At 38.0% G+C, this 17,977-nt stretch overlaps 1 protein-coding gene across 2 annotated transcripts in view; it reads left to right on the forward strand.

Annotated features, from left to right (window-relative positions):
* Window positions 1–15,937, forward strand: part of osbpl3b (oxysterol binding protein-like 3b) — a 77,350-nt gene extending 61,413 nt beyond the window's left edge. For both annotated transcript variants that reach the window (XM_017721090.2, XM_017721091.2), the window contains 8 exons: window positions 4,227–4,364; window positions 4,534–4,597; window positions 4,700–4,778; window positions 5,861–6,005; window positions 7,701–7,845; window positions 8,223–8,349; window positions 13,185–13,307; window positions 14,895–15,937. In XM_017721090.2, the coding sequence (XP_017576579.1) occupies window positions 4,227–4,364; window positions 4,534–4,597; window positions 4,700–4,778; window positions 5,861–6,005; window positions 7,701–7,845; window positions 8,223–8,349; window positions 13,185–13,307; window positions 14,895–14,991 (918 nt within the window). In that variant the 3' untranslated portion in view covers window positions 14,992–15,937. The remainder of the gene's footprint in view (window positions 1–4,226; window positions 4,365–4,533; window positions 4,598–4,699; window positions 4,779–5,860; window positions 6,006–7,700; window positions 7,846–8,222; window positions 8,350–13,184; window positions 13,308–14,894) is intronic.
* The last annotated feature ends 2,040 nt before the right edge of the window (window positions 15,938–17,977 follow it).

Consider the following 17,977-nt stretch of genomic DNA (forward strand, 5'->3'; position numbering starts at 1 on the left):
GCTTGCTCACAATGGAAGTTTGTTAAACAAACAGTAAAGATCAGCAAATTTTCAGTTTGTTATTGATCGATTTCTTCACATATCAAATAAATACAACACTGTATTGAGAAATCCTGGCATTAAAGACAATGAGAAGATTAAATGGCAGAAATAGCCAGTTGTAGTGTTGAGAGCTCATTTCCAAATTACAGCCTTCTCAGATATCAATACGGCAAATGCCAATTATCACAATAATGAGCAACAAAAAAAATATTGTGCATCTGTCATCTGGTGCTTAAACAGGATTGTTTTTTTGCTACTCACTTGATTAGAGATTATTTGCATGAAGCTCAGTGTAACCAGCACAATACATACATTAGTGGAAGCACACCATAGTTAGATTTTTTCTTGTTTCTTTTATTTATTTCTGCTTAGTTTGCCTTATATAAGATCCTTTCACTCACATTTTAAACATTACCATCAATTTGTGATTTAATTTCCTTCTATTCAAACGTGTTTCTCAAAAAATCTTCATAGCATTTGCAAGAAGTGATTAAAGGTATTAAGGTTTTCTAAGATCAATATGCAGCAGCCAGCAGCACTTTTTATTGCAGATATGCCTCCAAGTAGTCCCCTTATTTTTCTGGCCTCATACACTCTCTCTCTCTCTCTCTCTCTCTCTCTCATGCACACACAGACATATAGTTTTCAATAATGTAAACAGGCTGCCTCTGTTGAGTCAGAGACGTGTGATTTATGATGTCACTTTCTATTAGCTGATCAGATTTCCCATTACTCTAAGCATGCCTTTAAAAGCCTGCCTAATCCAAGCTCATCTGATGGCCTCTGCCATTAGACGTGACTGTGTAGCTACCACTGTGGAATTATCTACATTGCAGGGAAATGAGCTCTGGCCACCTCTGCTTTAGCAAGTCCAGTGACATTTAGAGAGATGATAGAGTTGATTTACAAGATGTTTCAGTTAATATTTATTTTAATAATACCTTCCTGGGAGTGGATTAAGCCTAGTCTTGGAACTGGATGTTGTCTTTTGTCTAGGCTTAGGCTTAATGTTGGTTTATAGCTTATCTTTTATCATGCCTTAAAGACAGCAGCCAAATACAAGAGCATTGTGGTTATCTTTAAGACTGATATACATGAAAGATTTCTGTTCTGATTGGCTGTCTGATTGTGTCTTGTTTGAAACACTCCTTATAACTTCAGTATAAATGTTTTCGACTGAATAGGTGGATATATATAAATGGATTGAATATTATGGCATCACAAAAAAAGTCAATTCAAAACAGGCTTTTTTGTAGATATGTTTCTGTGGCTGGACCATATGAACTGGGGAGTGAATGATAATTTTAGATGCTTATTAAATAAATAAATGGACACATTCTCTCCCTACCCTGCGATGGACTGGCAACCTGTCCAGGGTGTATCCTGCCTTCCACCCAATGACCGCTGGGATAGGCTCCAGCACCCCTCCACAACCCTGAAGGAGAAGCGGCTTAGAAAATGGATGGATGGGTGGATGGATTCTCTCCCTAGTATTACATGCCAAGGATGAGCAGACAAATTTATATAAAAATTGGCTTTACTTAAGTCATTCATGTTCAGTGATGTGTAACCAGTAGTTTTGTTTCTTTGGACCTCAGATGTAGCAAACTTGAGAAAGAGTCTTATAAAAACTATGACAGACCTCAGCAGAGCTGTAATGGAAAGCTGATTGTCTAAGTCAACATTAGGAAAGGTGTGGAGTGCTCCACTCACTGCTCAGTGAATGGACCCGAGTGATTTACCTCTCTCCCGCCATAGCAGTGCTCCATTAGATGAGTGTTCAGACTGACCCCAGTCAGACTCTTTGTTATAGACCTGCATTAGGGTGCTCCCAAGAATCATTAGAGTGAGAGAGAGAGAGAGAGAGAGAGAGAGAGAGAGAGAGAGAGAGACAGTAGAGAACTTGCTGTGATATATAATGGCTTGGCGAAGAGCAGATGGAATTGTCCCTCATCCTTAACAAGTGCTGATGGCTTTATAATGATCTTTATGGCAAGAGCAATTTGGCTTCACCCTCCTCAAGTTTCAACATTTTCAGGAAGGGTGAGAGCTAAGTCTAACTGCATTATTTACCATCATCTTCGGAAATTCATCTTCGCAAGCTGATCTCATCTCACCACTAAAGCCTGTAAGGTCAGCATTCACTCCAACCACCCATAAAGTGTAGTAGTGGTGCTGCATGATACCTGATACTGATGTGGTTTTACTTTTGCATGACTGATGTACAGATGTACATTGCATCATTGCTCGTGAGCTAAATTGGAAGATTGGCCAAGGACTTGTTAACCCCCTTAGATGGCCAGGGCTCATCAGTGGGCCCAAAGTTTTACTGCACACTTCTATAATCTTACAATGGCTCAGCCAGTTTGCACCGAAGTTCTCTGTAGTTACTGAATAATAAGCCTTCGTATGTAAAAAGCCTGGAATTTTAAAGGGTTGAAAGTATAAACATTTTAATGTCTGATTATAGTTATTCAAGTTTTAATCTGCTCTTTGCCTTTAGTAATGTGATTTCTCAATGTTGTTGGCACACATATAGTATTTTGGCCACTGAGAATATAAAAACGAACATTAAGATAAATACAAATATACAAATAAATAATCCATTGTGGTTGTTCTCTGTGTGTTGGCATAACCATTTTTAAAGCGAAGGAGGATGTCCAGTGTGTGCAGTTACCATCGACTACCTAGTTTATCTAATCAATCCTTAATTAAATTAAATCAGCTGCTGATGATGGAATTGACCAATTCCATGCAAGGACTGGAATGCATCATGAAGTCAGGAACCAAATGTGTACACTTCCAGCTGTATTCTTTTATGTTTTTTCTTGATATCCAGATAATGTTTGTCTTGTGTTATCTGTCAAAATCATTAGAAAATCCCTTTTACATGATGATATTTCAAACTCTTTTTATGCCCTAGAATGAAGCAGATTATTTTTACTATTATTATTTTGCATGATATGTGTAAATAGCCTTTCTGGGTTGAAACACGTATAATTCCAGCGAGAATGGGCAAGGCTAAACTGCTACAAGCTGAATAGACAGATATGTGTTAATGAGTTGTTTTCCATGACATCACAAAATTCAAAATGTGCTGTTTTTTGTGCTTAGTTTTCATATATGGACTTTATGATCTGGGGAATGACTGGTACATTTTGAAACTTCGGCAGTGTTTAGTATTTTAACATCTTTTCATTAAAAAACTGGGGAAAATGTTTTTGTTTTGTTTTTTTCAGGATACAGGCCCTTTAAACAGCTTTTTTGTCTGCCTAAGACATTTGCACTGTAGTGTATATTGACATGTAAAGAATGTAACCCAACAAAAAATTGGAACCTTGAGCATTAACTGATTACAACCTGGTATTTTTCTCCTAAAAACTATTAAGCTTCAAAATGAGCTATTTTGATAGCTCTTCAGATGAGCATCTAAAAGTGGATTATCATGTTCAAACTAGGCAAAAACTCTATTACCTCAAAGGAACAGCTAACAACATCACATCACACAATGTGAGTGAGTACTCTTTCAGGATAGATTTGTTACAAGACACAGTCCTTTCCTTCCTTTCAATATCCAGCCCAGCGTTTTCTGCTGACAGTGGTCCAATACCAGTACCTGGTATAAGATTTGGGCATTTTAAAAAAATGAAAAGGAAATATACTTTGAATTTCATTCATATTTTATGGGGTGTCTTAGGGAAAAAATAAGCCATTAGTGATAATAATTCTGTTCTATGTGCGCACGCTCACTCAGAAACTATTGCAGTGCATCAAACACTAAAGGCAGGGTCATGCTTCTTTTAAGCAGTGGTAGAAAACACAGTAGCTGATACAGCATAGTATGGCCAATATGGACATGCATGTGTTCCAATTACATGGCCAAGACAGATTTTAATGGGTTACAGTGTCAGAATGGATTGCAAACAAAACATTAGATAAAGAAGGGTCAATATGATTTCACTTTGGGCAGCAAAAGGACAGTTGCATCTTATTAATGGCATATTGAGTTCATTCTACAGTGACTTTACTTTTGAGTACTCTGTTCAGGTGTAGTTTCAGGTCTTAATTAACACTCCACAATTATCACACTTGATCAAGAAAATGTATAGTGATTTTCTGGCATTAGAGCTGGACCACTTTAATTTGCCCAGGATCCCAGAGTTTATTGTTTTCTAAATGTGTAGGTGTACATTGCGACATTTGCGGTGTCAGGCTATGCCTCCAGTTACTACAGAGCAGGAGGGAAACCCTTTAACCCTGTGCTGGGGGAGACATACGAGTGCGATCGGCCTGACAAAGGATTCCGCTTCGTTGCAGAGCAGGTAGGAGGCTGTGAAGAGGTGTGGATACTCTTTCTGTTTGTATGCTCTGAATGGGTTTGCTTGTATACATATGTACTTATGTAACTCTCAGCTGTCATCATAGTCATCATTTTCTCTCTCTCTCTCTCTCTCTCTCTCTCTCTCTCTCGCTCTCGCTCTCGCTCTCTAGGTCAGCCATCATCCCCCTATCTCTGCATGTCATGCTGAGTCTAAAAACTTCGTCTTCTGGCAAGGTAACATGTCAGTTATGAGTAGATTTGTTTAGGAGTTGTCATTCTTGCTGTGGGTGGTCGTTTTTCCTCAGAGTGACCAGAGTGTTTGTGTGATGGCTTTAGATGTCAGGTGGAAAAACAAGTTCTGGGGGAAGTCCATGGAGATTGTTCCTGTTGGCACCACTCATGTGGTTCTCCCGGGGTGAGTCATCTGACACTGTCTGTCTTTTGCTTGCACATATCCTGCTTTCTCAACTCTGCTTTGTAGAACTGTTTTCCACTAGTTCCACTAGTCGCTGATCTAGATGTACTGTTAAAGTATATATATCTCAATAAAATCAATAAAAAATGCAAATTGACCAGGAATGCCCAAAATTTTGCATATGACTGTAACTAGAATAAAATGTGCAAAAAATTCATCATGACTAACTATGCAAAAGAATAATTAATTCAAAACAATAATTTAATACTTTTGCATTCGTGATTTGTACATTGTTGCTGTTAGACAAAATGTCATATCTCCTAAGTGGTAACTTGTCAGAAGAAAAAAAAAACTTCACTTTGTGTTAATACTAATTTTTTTTCTTCATATAATTGGATATTTTCATTGCTCCATTCATAGTCATATTTTGACGCAACGTAAAGGACAGCTTGTATTTTCAAATGATGTAAAAAATGAACACAAAAACTTAGAAGATTTTGTTCTGATAGTGACAATATTCATGTCATTTATGCAGTTTTCAAAAATAATTCTGTATCATGAATCAAATTATGGTGATTTCTCGATGCACTGAATCATTGGGTAAAGAATCATAATTGAATTGAATCATTGTGAGGTCAGAGATTTAAAGATTTACACCTCTTGGTTGTATCCATATGGGTCTGACCCATAGTCCTCTGACAGTGTGCTGTCATTTTGAAGTTGATTATGATGCCTAAGTAAGAGCTGTGGGTGTAACCTGTTTTTCTCTATGGGAAAACTGAATATCATTTTTGAAAATCACTACTGTTGCATCCTGAAACTCAAAAAAAAAAAAATCCTGTGTACATTTTTCAATGAATGTCACAGATTCCTCTGCATTATAAGACAATAAGTATCAGCTTTGAAATATTTTTTATGACATGACTGCGATTTACAAAAACGTCATTAATCCTTCCCAGAAACACTCAGGAGTTCCTTATTTGGATGTCTCTGACTACAAAATAATGCACAACCTCAGATCGATAGATCTAAAGGTGAATATGTACACCCGCACAGCCTTAGTTTCTGTCCTTCTCCCACAGCCTGGGAGACCACTATGAGTGGAACAAAGTGACATCGTGCATTCACAACATCCTGAGTGGGCAGCGCTGGATTGAGCACTACGGTGAAATCTCCATTAAGAACTCCAGCAGTGATATCTGTCAGTGTAAAGTCACTTTCATTAAGGTGAGCCACATCTGCTCTTCACACCAATAAGCACCCACAACAAACTGGCATAATAATCACTTATATTACTTATATTACATCTTCTATTACCTTAAATGATTTTAATCTGGCAAAATAGAGGTGCTTGTGTTGTATCAGGAGGCCAGCATGAGAACAATGCATTACACAGAGATCCAGACTAAAAACTTAAATTAGGTGACATTTAAATGTAATCTGAATCACTGGTAGTCAAACTATTAATTTTTTGATATTTTTATTGATGATTTTATGATGACTGTCAATGTAACACTATCATTATGAAGGTGGAGTTCAGGAACCTGTCATCAGCATCATGATCTGAACATCTGGCCAAACAGATGTGTCTGAAAATATTATCTTCTCAGGCTTGTTACCATGTATGTTGTGCAGCAGTTGTGCTGTGAGTCTCTGATTCATTAAAGCTGTGTGTGTGTGTGTGTGTGTGTGTGTGTGTGTGTGTGTGTGTGTGTGTGTGTGTGTGTGTGTGTGTTTCACACTCACTCACCTACCCCACGGAGACACCACATTCTTTTTGACAGTGATGGAGCTGTGTGGTAGAACTTGTAGGAGAATGGAGAATTAACTTTGATGCTGAAAGGGCTCCAAAGAATTCCCACAGCCTTTAAAGACTTATGGGTCACTCTGCTAGAGAGAGGAGACAAATAGACTGAGAGGAAGGGAGAGAGAGATATATAGAGGGAGAAAAGGAGAGAAAAGAGGTGATTGATTACAGTTCCTCTGCGTAGGGCCCGTTAGCTGCCGCCCCAATTCCGTCCGATGACTCATTCTTATCTCAACTGCGCCATCTGCTGGAGAGCAGGAATGCACACTGGACATCGTGATGCGTCGATCTGAAAGTGGCGATTTACAGGGAGCATTTTTTTAAAAGAACTCTAGCGTAGTTTCAACATGTACCACTAACTCCGTGGTCTATGCAGTCCATATGTGGAAACTAAGCTGCAAAAACAGACTCTTATCAATTCATGGTTTTGTCATGACACAAAAATCTGTATATTTTCATATATGCACCTAAATGCCCACCCATTCACACTGAAGTTATAAGGTGTTTCCACCCAATCAGAACATTTACATTTAATCAGTCTTGAAGGCACAGTAACAAAAAACAGCTTGTTTAATTCAGATAAAAAATGAATAAAAGAAGATTTGAAAATGGTCACGTAGAAATTATTTACAGTTACACAAATGATAACAGTTATGATACATAAATCCTTGTAACCATCATAAGTGAACTTTGGAAGAAAAATAAATACAAGAAAAATGTATAATAGGGCCCCTAAAATAGTTGATTTTGGAATTTTTTATTTTAGTAGAGCAGCATTGAATAAAGTATGCACTCTTTACCAAAATAAATTACCGAATCCTGGTGAAATTTGAGATGTCATGGTGTATTGAATTGTCCACTAAAGTATCAAATTGAATCAAATCATTTACTCTCTATAATGCATACTGCAGTTTGGCTGTCTTCCTTATAAAAAGATGCTTTATTACATCCTCTAACCTTTCTCTTTAGGGGTCTGTCTTTGGTTGCTTACATGACACTTGTCCAGTGCAGAATGGACACTTGCTTTACAAATATGCAGACGTGTCCATTCATCTTGCAGGGCTACATTTAGCTGATGTCAGTACAGCACTGATGTCTGTCTGTGTGCACTGCAGGCCAAATACTGGAACTCCAGTGTGAACGAAGTGGAGGGAGCAGTAACTGACCACAAGGGGAAAGTCATTCACAAGCTTTTTGGGAAGTGGCACGAGGGAATATACTGTGGCAACCCACCCTCCACTACATGCATCTGGAGAACCAGTAAGATTTCAGCCTCACTCTCTCTCTGTCTCGTTCCCCCTTCCTTTCTCTGTCTGTCTCTCTTTAGCTCCCTTGCTCTCTCACTCATTCCACCTATCTCACTCATCTATGCCCACAGCTTTGGTGTAAGATGCTGTAAAATTTCTAAATGCATGGTTGTGATGTCACGTAACACATTTACGTGTGGCTCATTCAGGATACAGCACTTTAGTGCTGTCCATTCACCTTGATTGAAGTTAAGGAGTATCATTACTGCAGACCGTTTGTAGCTTTTTTTGGTAGATGAAAAACAAAATAAAAGAAAGTGTAAAATACGGGCTCTTTAAGAGAAGCATGTGTTTGTGGAGTGTGTAATGAGCTGTGGTGTGTTTGTGTAGATCTAATGCCTCCAGACTTTGAGCAGTACTATGGCTTCACTAAGTTTGCTCTTGAGCTGAATGAACTGGACCCGCAGACCAAACCACTACTGCCCCCCACAGACACCAGATTTCGTCTCGATCAGAGGTAAAGCACTACATCTGTACCTGCCTGTGTGGTTATTGTAGTTACATACTTAAATTCGGGCAACCCAATTACGTTTTGTTGATTTTGTTGGTGAAAATAAGCACACATCCTCTGAGAACTCACCTCTGCACATTTTAATACACAAGTACAGTTTATTTTAATTTATTAAAATTAAAAATCACAATCTTATTTCAATATGGAAATAATGGAAACTATATAACCGGAGCTCACGTGAGTGTTATTAAAGTGTGGAGTTAGGGTAGAATTAATGTTTTAATGCAGTTAGTTGGACAAAGATTATAAAGCCTAGAATAACAATGCACCTGCATGCTTTTGGCTATATTGTGATTACCAATTTGTTAAAAATCATACTACTTACATACTACTAAATAGCAAAAAAACAAAAATTTAATTCTAGAATTACAGGACTTTTTGATCTTGTGGTTGAAAAATAAGGTAGAAAATATAGACATGTAGAAAATATATTTCTCATGTTGAAGTTGTAAAAATATTACAGATTATTCTACCTATTTGTAGACATTTTTACTTGTTTTGAAGCAACAATGCTTGAAACATGCAAACTGGTCATCCAGTGGAATGAGAGAATATTACTTGACATAAAATAGGTAAAAATGTCTTGTCTTGTCCACAAAGGGCTGGAGTGGCTTCAGTAGCAGGAGCACGTGTGATCATGTGATTGGAGACAGAGACCACCTGATTAAACGAGTGGAATCAGGTGCCCTCCTGCTTGATTGGAACATAAGCCAGCAGCCACACTTTGCAAATGAGATTGAACAGCCCTAGAAATAGGTTGAATAGTCTTGCAGTATTCCTCTAACACTCTCATAGAGACAAATATGAGTTTTTCAATAGACTGAAGATGAGTTCATCTGAGAGGATATCAGTTTTTGCAGTGAAGTGCATAATAAACACACTAAACTTTTAAATTAGGAGGATATCTAAATGTCAGAGTAGCAGCGCATGAATACCACATGCACTTATGTGCTTGTGAGAATGCAGAACACAGCTCATTAGTAATCAAGAGCTATTTGGGAATTTCAGTGCTGGTGGAATCTCGTTCAGTGTATAACTCAGATCTCAGCAGAGCGTAAATGGCTTGCAAGCTGGTGCTGGGGCTACAGTCCCACATTATAAGTTGTATGTTCTCTCTGTATGTTTTTTTCTGTTTTTAGTTGTGTATACAATGATGTCATATGTGCACTAGCACATTACACTATAAAAATGAAATCTAATATTTATCATTTTGTCATTGTTGTAAAAATATTTGAAGACATATTCTAGACATTTTTACTGTCTTTTATTAATTCGTCTTATTGTAATATCAGGTAATGCTACTTATTTTAAGTATTATATCTTATCACAAGAAGATACAATCTATCAACTAATAGAATAAGACAATTGCTCTAGATAAAATGGCTTAAAACAAGTAAAAAAGGTCTAGACATGAGTTGACTAATCTTATGTCAGTTTTGTCAAATCAATATACATACAGTATTCTCATTCTATAACAGATCAATTTAAAATGAGAAATAATACATATACAGAAAGTAGTTGATTTTGTCTGTTTTTGTGTTTTTCACACTTAATTGTTTCAGTCAGTTAAGATAAGACAGAGATAAACACAAAATACAGTATTAAGATATTTAAAAGAAAAAAATGATCTAAGCCCAACTGGCTGGGTGTGAAAAAGTAATTGCATCCTTAGTAACTCAATCAAACAATTAACAAAATAAACTAGACACACTCCGGCTTGATTACTGCCAGACCTAAACAGAACCTTTACAGCAATGTACAGTAGGCTAAAAGGTCACCACAAGCAGCACAATACACCGCAGTCAAAATAAATTCATACAGGAAAAAAAAAAATATGTCAGTCTGGAAAAGGGTTACATTTCAAAGGCTCTGCCACTCCATTATCTCAAAATGGAGAAATCTTGGAACATTGGTGAATGAACAGTGGTTGTGTGTTTTCTCATGTTCTCCTTGTATTATATGACATTTTGTATAAGGATCTGTAACCGTTTAGTGTGACAACTGTGCAATAGTAATGGAAATCAGGAGGGGTCAAATGCTTTCCCACAGTGCTGTATAGTGTAGATATAGTATGTATTCATTTGCCAAGAAGATCAACAAGATTAGAGATTTTCTGACTAAACTGGACCTGGAGAAACTCTTACATGCTTTTATTTCTAGCAGGATTGATTGCTGTAATGGTCTCTTAACTGGACCCCCAAAAAAGACCTGACTTACTTTTAACTCAGTTTTTAATTAGATTTCTAATGTGATGTTTAATTTCTTTTCTTTTAAATATATTCTTTATTTGTGTTTTAGTCATGTTTTTATTTTTATTTTATTTTTGAAATTGAAATATATATACACACACACACACTCACCGGCCACTTTACTAGATACACACTGCTAGTAAAAGGTTGAACCCCCTTTTGCCTTCTGCCTTAATTCTTCGTGGCATAATTTTAACAAGGTGTTGGAACCATTCCTCAGAGATTCTGCTTGGTTATTTGAGTTACTGTTGCCTTTCTATCATCTTGAACCAGTCTGCCCATTCTCTGACCTCTCATATCAACAAGGCATTTTCATCCACACAACTGACCGCTCACGGGATATTTTCTCTTTTTCTGACCATTCTCTCTAAACTCTAGAGATGGCTGTGTGTGAAAATCCCAGTAGATCAGCAGTTTCTGAAATACTCAGACCAGCCCGTCTGGCACCAACAACCATGCAACATTCAAAGTCACTTAAATCACCTTTCTTCACCATTCTGATGCTCGGTTTGCACTTCAGCAAGTTGACATAACCACCTCTACATGCCTAAATGCATTGAGTTGCGGACATGTGATTGGCTGATTAGCTATTTGTGTTAACAAGCAATTGAACAATTGTACCTAATAAAGTGGCCGGTGAGTGTGTGTGTGTGTGTGTGTATATATGTATATGTGTACATATATATATATATATATACAACCCCAATTCCAATGAAGTTGGGACGTTGTGTAAAACATAAATAAAAACAGAATACGATGATTTGCAAATCCGTTTCAACCTATATTCAATTGAATACACTACAAAGACAAGATTTTTAATGATCAAATGGATAAACTTCATTGTTTTTTGCAAATATTCTCTCATTTTGAATTTGATGCCTGTAACATGTTCCAAAGAAGTTGGGACAGGGGCATGTTTACCACTTTGTTACATAACCTTTCCTTGGAACTGAGGACACTAATTGTTGAAGCTTTGTAGGTGGAATTCTTTCCCATTCTTGTTGCTCAACAGTCCAGGGTCACATTGTCATATTTTGCGCTTTATAATGCACCACACATTTTCAATGGGAGACAGATCTGGACTGCAGGCAGGCCAGTCTAATACCTGCACTCTTTTACTATGAACCCACGCTGTTGTAACACGTGCATAATGTGGCTTGACATTGTCTTGCTGAAATAAGCAGGGACATCCCTGAAAAAGATGTTGCTTGGATGGCAGCATATGTTGCTCTGCAGCATATGTGTACCTTTCAGCATTAATGGCGCCTTCACAGATGTGTAAGTTACCCATGCCATGGGCACTAACACACCACCATACCATCAGAGATGCTGGCTTTTGAACTTTGCGCTGAAACAATCCGGACAGTTCTTTTCCTCTTTGGCCCGGAGGACATGACGTCCATAATTTCCAAAAACAATATGAAATGTGGACTCGTCAGACCACAGGACACTTTTCCACTTTGTGTCAGTCCATCTCAGATGAGCTCAGGCTCAGAGAAGCCGGCGGCGTTTCTGGGTGTTGTTGATATATGGCTTTTGCTTTGCATGGCAGAGTTTTAACTTGCACTTAGATGGAGCGACGAACTGTGTTTACTGACAGTGGTTTTCTGAAGTGTTCCTGAGCCCATGTCGTAATATCCGTTACAGAAAGATGTCGGTTTTTAATGCAGTGCCGCCTGAGGGATCGAAGGTCACAGGCATTCAGTGTTGGTTTTCTGCCTTGCTGCTTACTTGCAGAGATTAGGGATGAAATCCCTAAATTCCTTGCAATTGCACATTGAGAAATATTGTTCTTAAACCTCGTTCTTGAACCTCGACCCATCCTTGCTTGTAAACGACTGAGCCTTTCAGGGATGCTCCCTTTATACCTCATTATGACACTCACTTGTTTCCAATTAACCTGTTCACCTGTGGAATGTTCCAAACAGGGGTTTTCTGAGCATTCCTCAACTTTCCCAGTCTTTTGTTGCCCCTGTCCCAAATTCTTTGGAACGTGTTGCAGGCATCAAATTCAAAATGAGTGAATATTTGCAAAAAACAATAAAGTTTATCTGTTTGAACATTAAATATCTTATGTTTGTATAGTATTCAATTGAATATAGGTTGAAAAGGATTTGCAAATCATCGTATTCTGTTTTTATTTATATTTTACACAACGTCCCAACTTCATTGGAGTTGTGTGTATATATATATATATATATATATATATATATATATATATATATATATATGAAAATAGTGTGTGTGTATGTATGTATGTATATGTATATGTATATAGTAGTGCTGAAGATTGATTAAGCGTTTAGATTATTTTGGCTCACTAAGGGCCGTCATCTCCTTAAGAAATCAGACCCTGCCTGAAGCCTGTGGTGCTGCTTCTTTCCTGACATCAAGTTGTCACAGCCAATGGCTTCTTACATGACCTGCAGGCAGCCAAAAGATGACATCACTACATAAACTTCATGCAAGGATGAAAGGATGATGTCATATACCCATAATTTTGTCTGTGTGTGTGTGTGTGTGTGTGTGTAGGTTACTGGAGGAGGGGAATGTCGAGGCTGCAGAAGCACAGAAGCAGAGGATTGAACAGCTACAGAGAGACAGACGCAGAGTCCTTGAAGAGAACAACATAGCACATCAGCCGCGGTTCTTCCAGTGTGTACCACTACATATCAGTCATATTATCTTCTTCTGAAATACTGCTACACACTGACTGTCTTTATATTAGCATAAAACAGGAATGTCAGGCCCAGTGCTGAAGGCCACACCTCTGCAGAATTTAGTGATGTAATGTTTTCCTTACTCTAATACTCTAATGGCCTTGGCAAATAACTGATGGGATAAAAGTCTGCATAAAAGGCCCAGAGATTGATGCATCTGTTACATTTAGATGCTCAGATAATTTTGTTTTCTCATGAGATACACCACATGTCTACCATAGGCGTGTCTTCTCCAGAGAGGTGCTCAATCCAAAACGTTTAGGATGGATTGGAGTTTGTGATCCAGAACTAATCATCCATCACCAGTACCTGATCTTACTAATGCTCTGGTGGCTGAATGTAATCAAATCCTCACAGCAATTTACCATCACTCCAGGAAACTCTGGAGTATGCAGTTCCACTTCCCCATAGTCCAATGCTAGGGGCATTAAATCCTACTAGTTGACACTTGACATTGGGAATGATGACATTCAGTTCACATGCAACTGCACCAGAGTGTCTGATTCTGTTAGCAATAGTTTTCTATGGTGATTATGCAAGCTTTGTGTCTGCAGTTGAAAGCCTATGTCAACAATGGGTGCACCTTAAAGTAACAGAATTCCTTAGTTAGAATGGCTGTCTGTATACCCTTGGATAAACAATGTTTCTCTTAAGAAAAGGCTCTACAGAGTGCTGGAGCTCCTGGGATGGGTTAGTGATGTTTGTGATCCAGAAATAGTCAGCCTGACCTGACCTTGCTAATACTCTTGTGGCTGAATGCTGTCAAATCTTATAGCAATGTTTAAACATCTAATGTAATGCTATCCCAGAAGAGTAGATACTGTTACTGCAGCAAAGGAGGAACAAACTTCCTATAAGTACCAATGATTTTACAACAAAAGCTGGATAAACTTTTTGACATGTTTGACAGTTTATTTGCATCTGATATCTGCTTAAATAGTTTCATTTGTGTTATTTTATATGTATAAACACTGGCAGTCAAACAGAAGTGCTCAGATGTATGTGTCATACACTGACACTTGATGACTGTTTTGAATATGTTTGAAGGAGATCCATCCCTTAAAAAAAGACTGAATACTCCAACAAAAGAATGCAATCCTATGTTAAATTCAGCAAATAAACAGTAACTGGGAGGCTAAAACTTTTACATAAGACTTGTTTTATACTACATGCAGCTTACTAAGTTCTTATGTGAGGAAGGTTTCAAACTCAATTAAAAACCTTCCTAATTTTTTAGGCTTTTCAGTCCTCTTCATACAAAAAACATAACACTTTGGCCCCAAGACAAAAGGTCTGGGCACTCCTGTTTTAGATATTTAAAAATACGAATGTGTGACGAGTGGTGGAGATGGGTCATCAAGGCTAGAGGAACTAGAGAAGTTGAAAATGTATGTAACTGCGTACGTTTAAAAGTATATCTGAAAACACAAGTAAAAAGGAACAAAGCAAACATGTAATGGTAATTAGTGCATCAACGTACTTTAACTGCTAAGTCAATTATTTCTCACTGTGTTGTTTACAGGAAATCTAAAGATGACACGTGGGTCAGCAACAGCACTTACTGGGACTTGCGGAAAGATCCAGGATTTGCTAATCTGGACTGTCCAGTGTTGTGGTGAGCTAGATCAGCACTCATCAGCAGGCTTCTTCTGACCACTGCCTGCTCTTCTGTTCTCTGACCTACTTTCTGAATGAAGAAAAACACATCTCGCAGTGAGAGGTGAGGACTTACACTGGCAGAGAGACAACTTTGCCCAAGGCAATCGCACAGAGGAGAAACTTCACTGGAAGTAGAAGACACTTCGCTACATTTAAGCATCCTTCCTTATTTAATATTCCATATGCCTTAATATGCTTATAATATTTTTTGTAGTGTCTTTATGCAGACATATCCATTGAATGTCTAGAAATTATGCAAACACGACCCAGTTAATCATCTCTTATCATTGCTGTGTGCAACTAGTAGCACAAAAATATTGACCGAAATATTGTTGCATAGTGTCCTCTTGTGGTGCAGAATTGTACTGCAGACTGTAAATGTTAATGAGTTCAGCCCAAAAAAGAAAAGAACTTGTGCATGCACATAAATTATGTGTTGTGCTGTTGTCTGATCAAAGTTACATTGTCTACCTCTTGAAAGAGATGGTATGGAAAACTCTCATGTAATTTAAGAGGTACATGTTAGAGTCTGAATTCCACACCTGTCTAATGCCTTATGGTCACACATATTCAATTTTAGTCTGTTTTTGTTATTAACCTTTAATAATGTATCACCAACATGTTGTATCACAGTCTTGGCAGCATTTAGGGGTGTATTTTATGAGTCTCTGAGAGCCTTGTTTCAAACTCACAGATGGACTGCCTACTCACCACACTGCACTTGTGAGTCTAGCTGAGTGTGCTCAGCTTTTCACACACAGTTTGACCTGTAATCTGTGTCCGGTTCGCCCCGAAAAAGTGTCCGCACTTGCTGTGGATGAAAGGGGTTGGAGGGGTGGGGGTCATTGTGTGTTGACCGCTGATGAGATTCCTCTCTCCTTCAATAAATGATCATCTCCATGACTACCCTTGCGTTCTTTCACTCTTTGTGATGTGATGCTCATTTCACCCATTAAAGTGATGCTCACTGCTTTAGTCTAAAGTGAATGTAAAGACAACACATGGGTCAGCAACAACATGAAATGCATTATGAATGGTAAGACTAGGAGTTTATGTGCTGGCTAGTATTTCATACTTTGATCTAAATTCTTATGATTAATAGTTTCAAGACTGTTTCTGAGACAAAAAATCAATACATTAATGAAGTACTTTCATTTACATGTCACTGTTAAATACTGTAAATTGAATAATCATTGAAATCTTGCTGTGGGAAACAAGTGCTATGGACTCTTTGGTACACCTTGATAATTTTTAAACATGGCAGTGTATTTATTATACTTTGGGCTTATGTGACAGCCAGTGACATAAGAAACATTGCACCGTTAGATGGAAGAATGGATTCCCCCAAATATCAGAACATTTTGGAAGCAAATGTGACACAGTCAAGAAACTGACACTGAAAAGAAGATGGCATCTACAACAGGACAATGATCCAAAACATACCTAAAAATACACTCTGTGCTACCTCAAATGAAAGCTAAAGCTTTTGTAACATCACTAAAGTTGAACATCACTTAAAATTTAAGTAGATCTTAAACATGCTGTGTGAGCAAGACATTCTGAGAGTAGCACAGACTTTCAAGTGTTCTGCAAGGGAGAGTGAGTGAAAATACATAAAAGAAGAATATAAAGACTCAGATGGCTACAAAAAGTATGGGCAAGCTGTGATATTTGCCAAAGGAGGTGTGACCAAGTACTAACTTAATAGGGTGTCCAACGTTTTGCACATGCCATTAATATATATTTTCTATTTTTAAGTTAATATAACGAAACTATGAATTGACTTTTTCAGTAATTTTTTTTATTTGCTCCACAGTTTGTGTTTACTTTTAATTTAAAAAATCAACAAAGTATGTCGTTTGGCCAGGGGTGACCAAACATTTGTATACAACTGTAACGGTATGTCACATAAGGAAGTCTGTTTGAGTTTCCTGTTATGATTCATGCCATAGCCAGTCAGCACCATCACAATTCCCCATGTACTGTATAAATTTACAGAATTTCTCAATCCACTTTCACACTGCTGAAGAATAGTTTATAGAAATGAATATAAAGAACTGTCATATGAATCTCAGATTTTTCTTGTTTACTTACTTACTTGATTACTTACCTATTACCTGAGGTCTACTTATGATGTTTGTGCAGATTACTGTATTCCACCACCCCCACCCCCCTAAAAAAGAAATAATTTATTTTACACGAACCTTTATATATATGCCCTGCGATGGACTGGCGACCTGTCCAGGGTGTATCCTGCCTTCTGCCCAATGACCGCTGGGTTAGGCTCCAGCACCCTGAGAGAGAAGCATCTTAGAAAATGTGTGTGTGTGTGTGTGTGTGTGCGTGTGTATATATATATATATATATATATATATATATATATATATATATATAAAGAAACTATCCAGTGAGCGGTCAGTTGTGTGGATGAAAATGCCTTGTTGATGTGAGAGATCAGAGAATGGGCAGACTGGTTCGAGATGGTACAAAGGCAGCAGTAACTCAAATAACCAACCAAAATCTCTGAGGAATGGTTCCAACCCCTTGTTGAAATTATGCCATGAAGAATTAAGGCGGTTCTGAAGGCAAAAGGTGGTCCAACGTTTTACTAGCAAGTATACCTAATAAAATGGCAGGCGAGTGTATAGAGTACGTCTTTTTTAGCTTAAAAAGGGGGGAGGAAATTTCCCACTTTTCCAAGGTACAAGCCTTTTACTAGAAATTCTCTATTTCTCCAGCTCCACCATCCACCCTGAGTGATGAGTACAGTAACAGAGGTTCTACACGATAAAAGCTCAAAACAGCTCCGTCCATTTTGGAGAAGAATTATAAAGGTACAACGTGGTCAGACGGGCAGTCGGGGGTCTACTGCAGAGGGTCCTTGCTCAGATAATGTGGGCTGGTGACACACTAACACCAGCCCAGTGATACAGGAGTTGGACCTGC

This window comes from Pygocentrus nattereri, chromosome 3 (genome assembly GCF_015220715.1).
Source record: "Pygocentrus nattereri isolate fPygNat1 chromosome 3, fPygNat1.pri, whole genome shotgun sequence".
NCBI classification, from domain to species: Eukaryota; Metazoa; Chordata; class Actinopteri; order Characiformes; family Serrasalmidae; genus Pygocentrus; species Pygocentrus nattereri.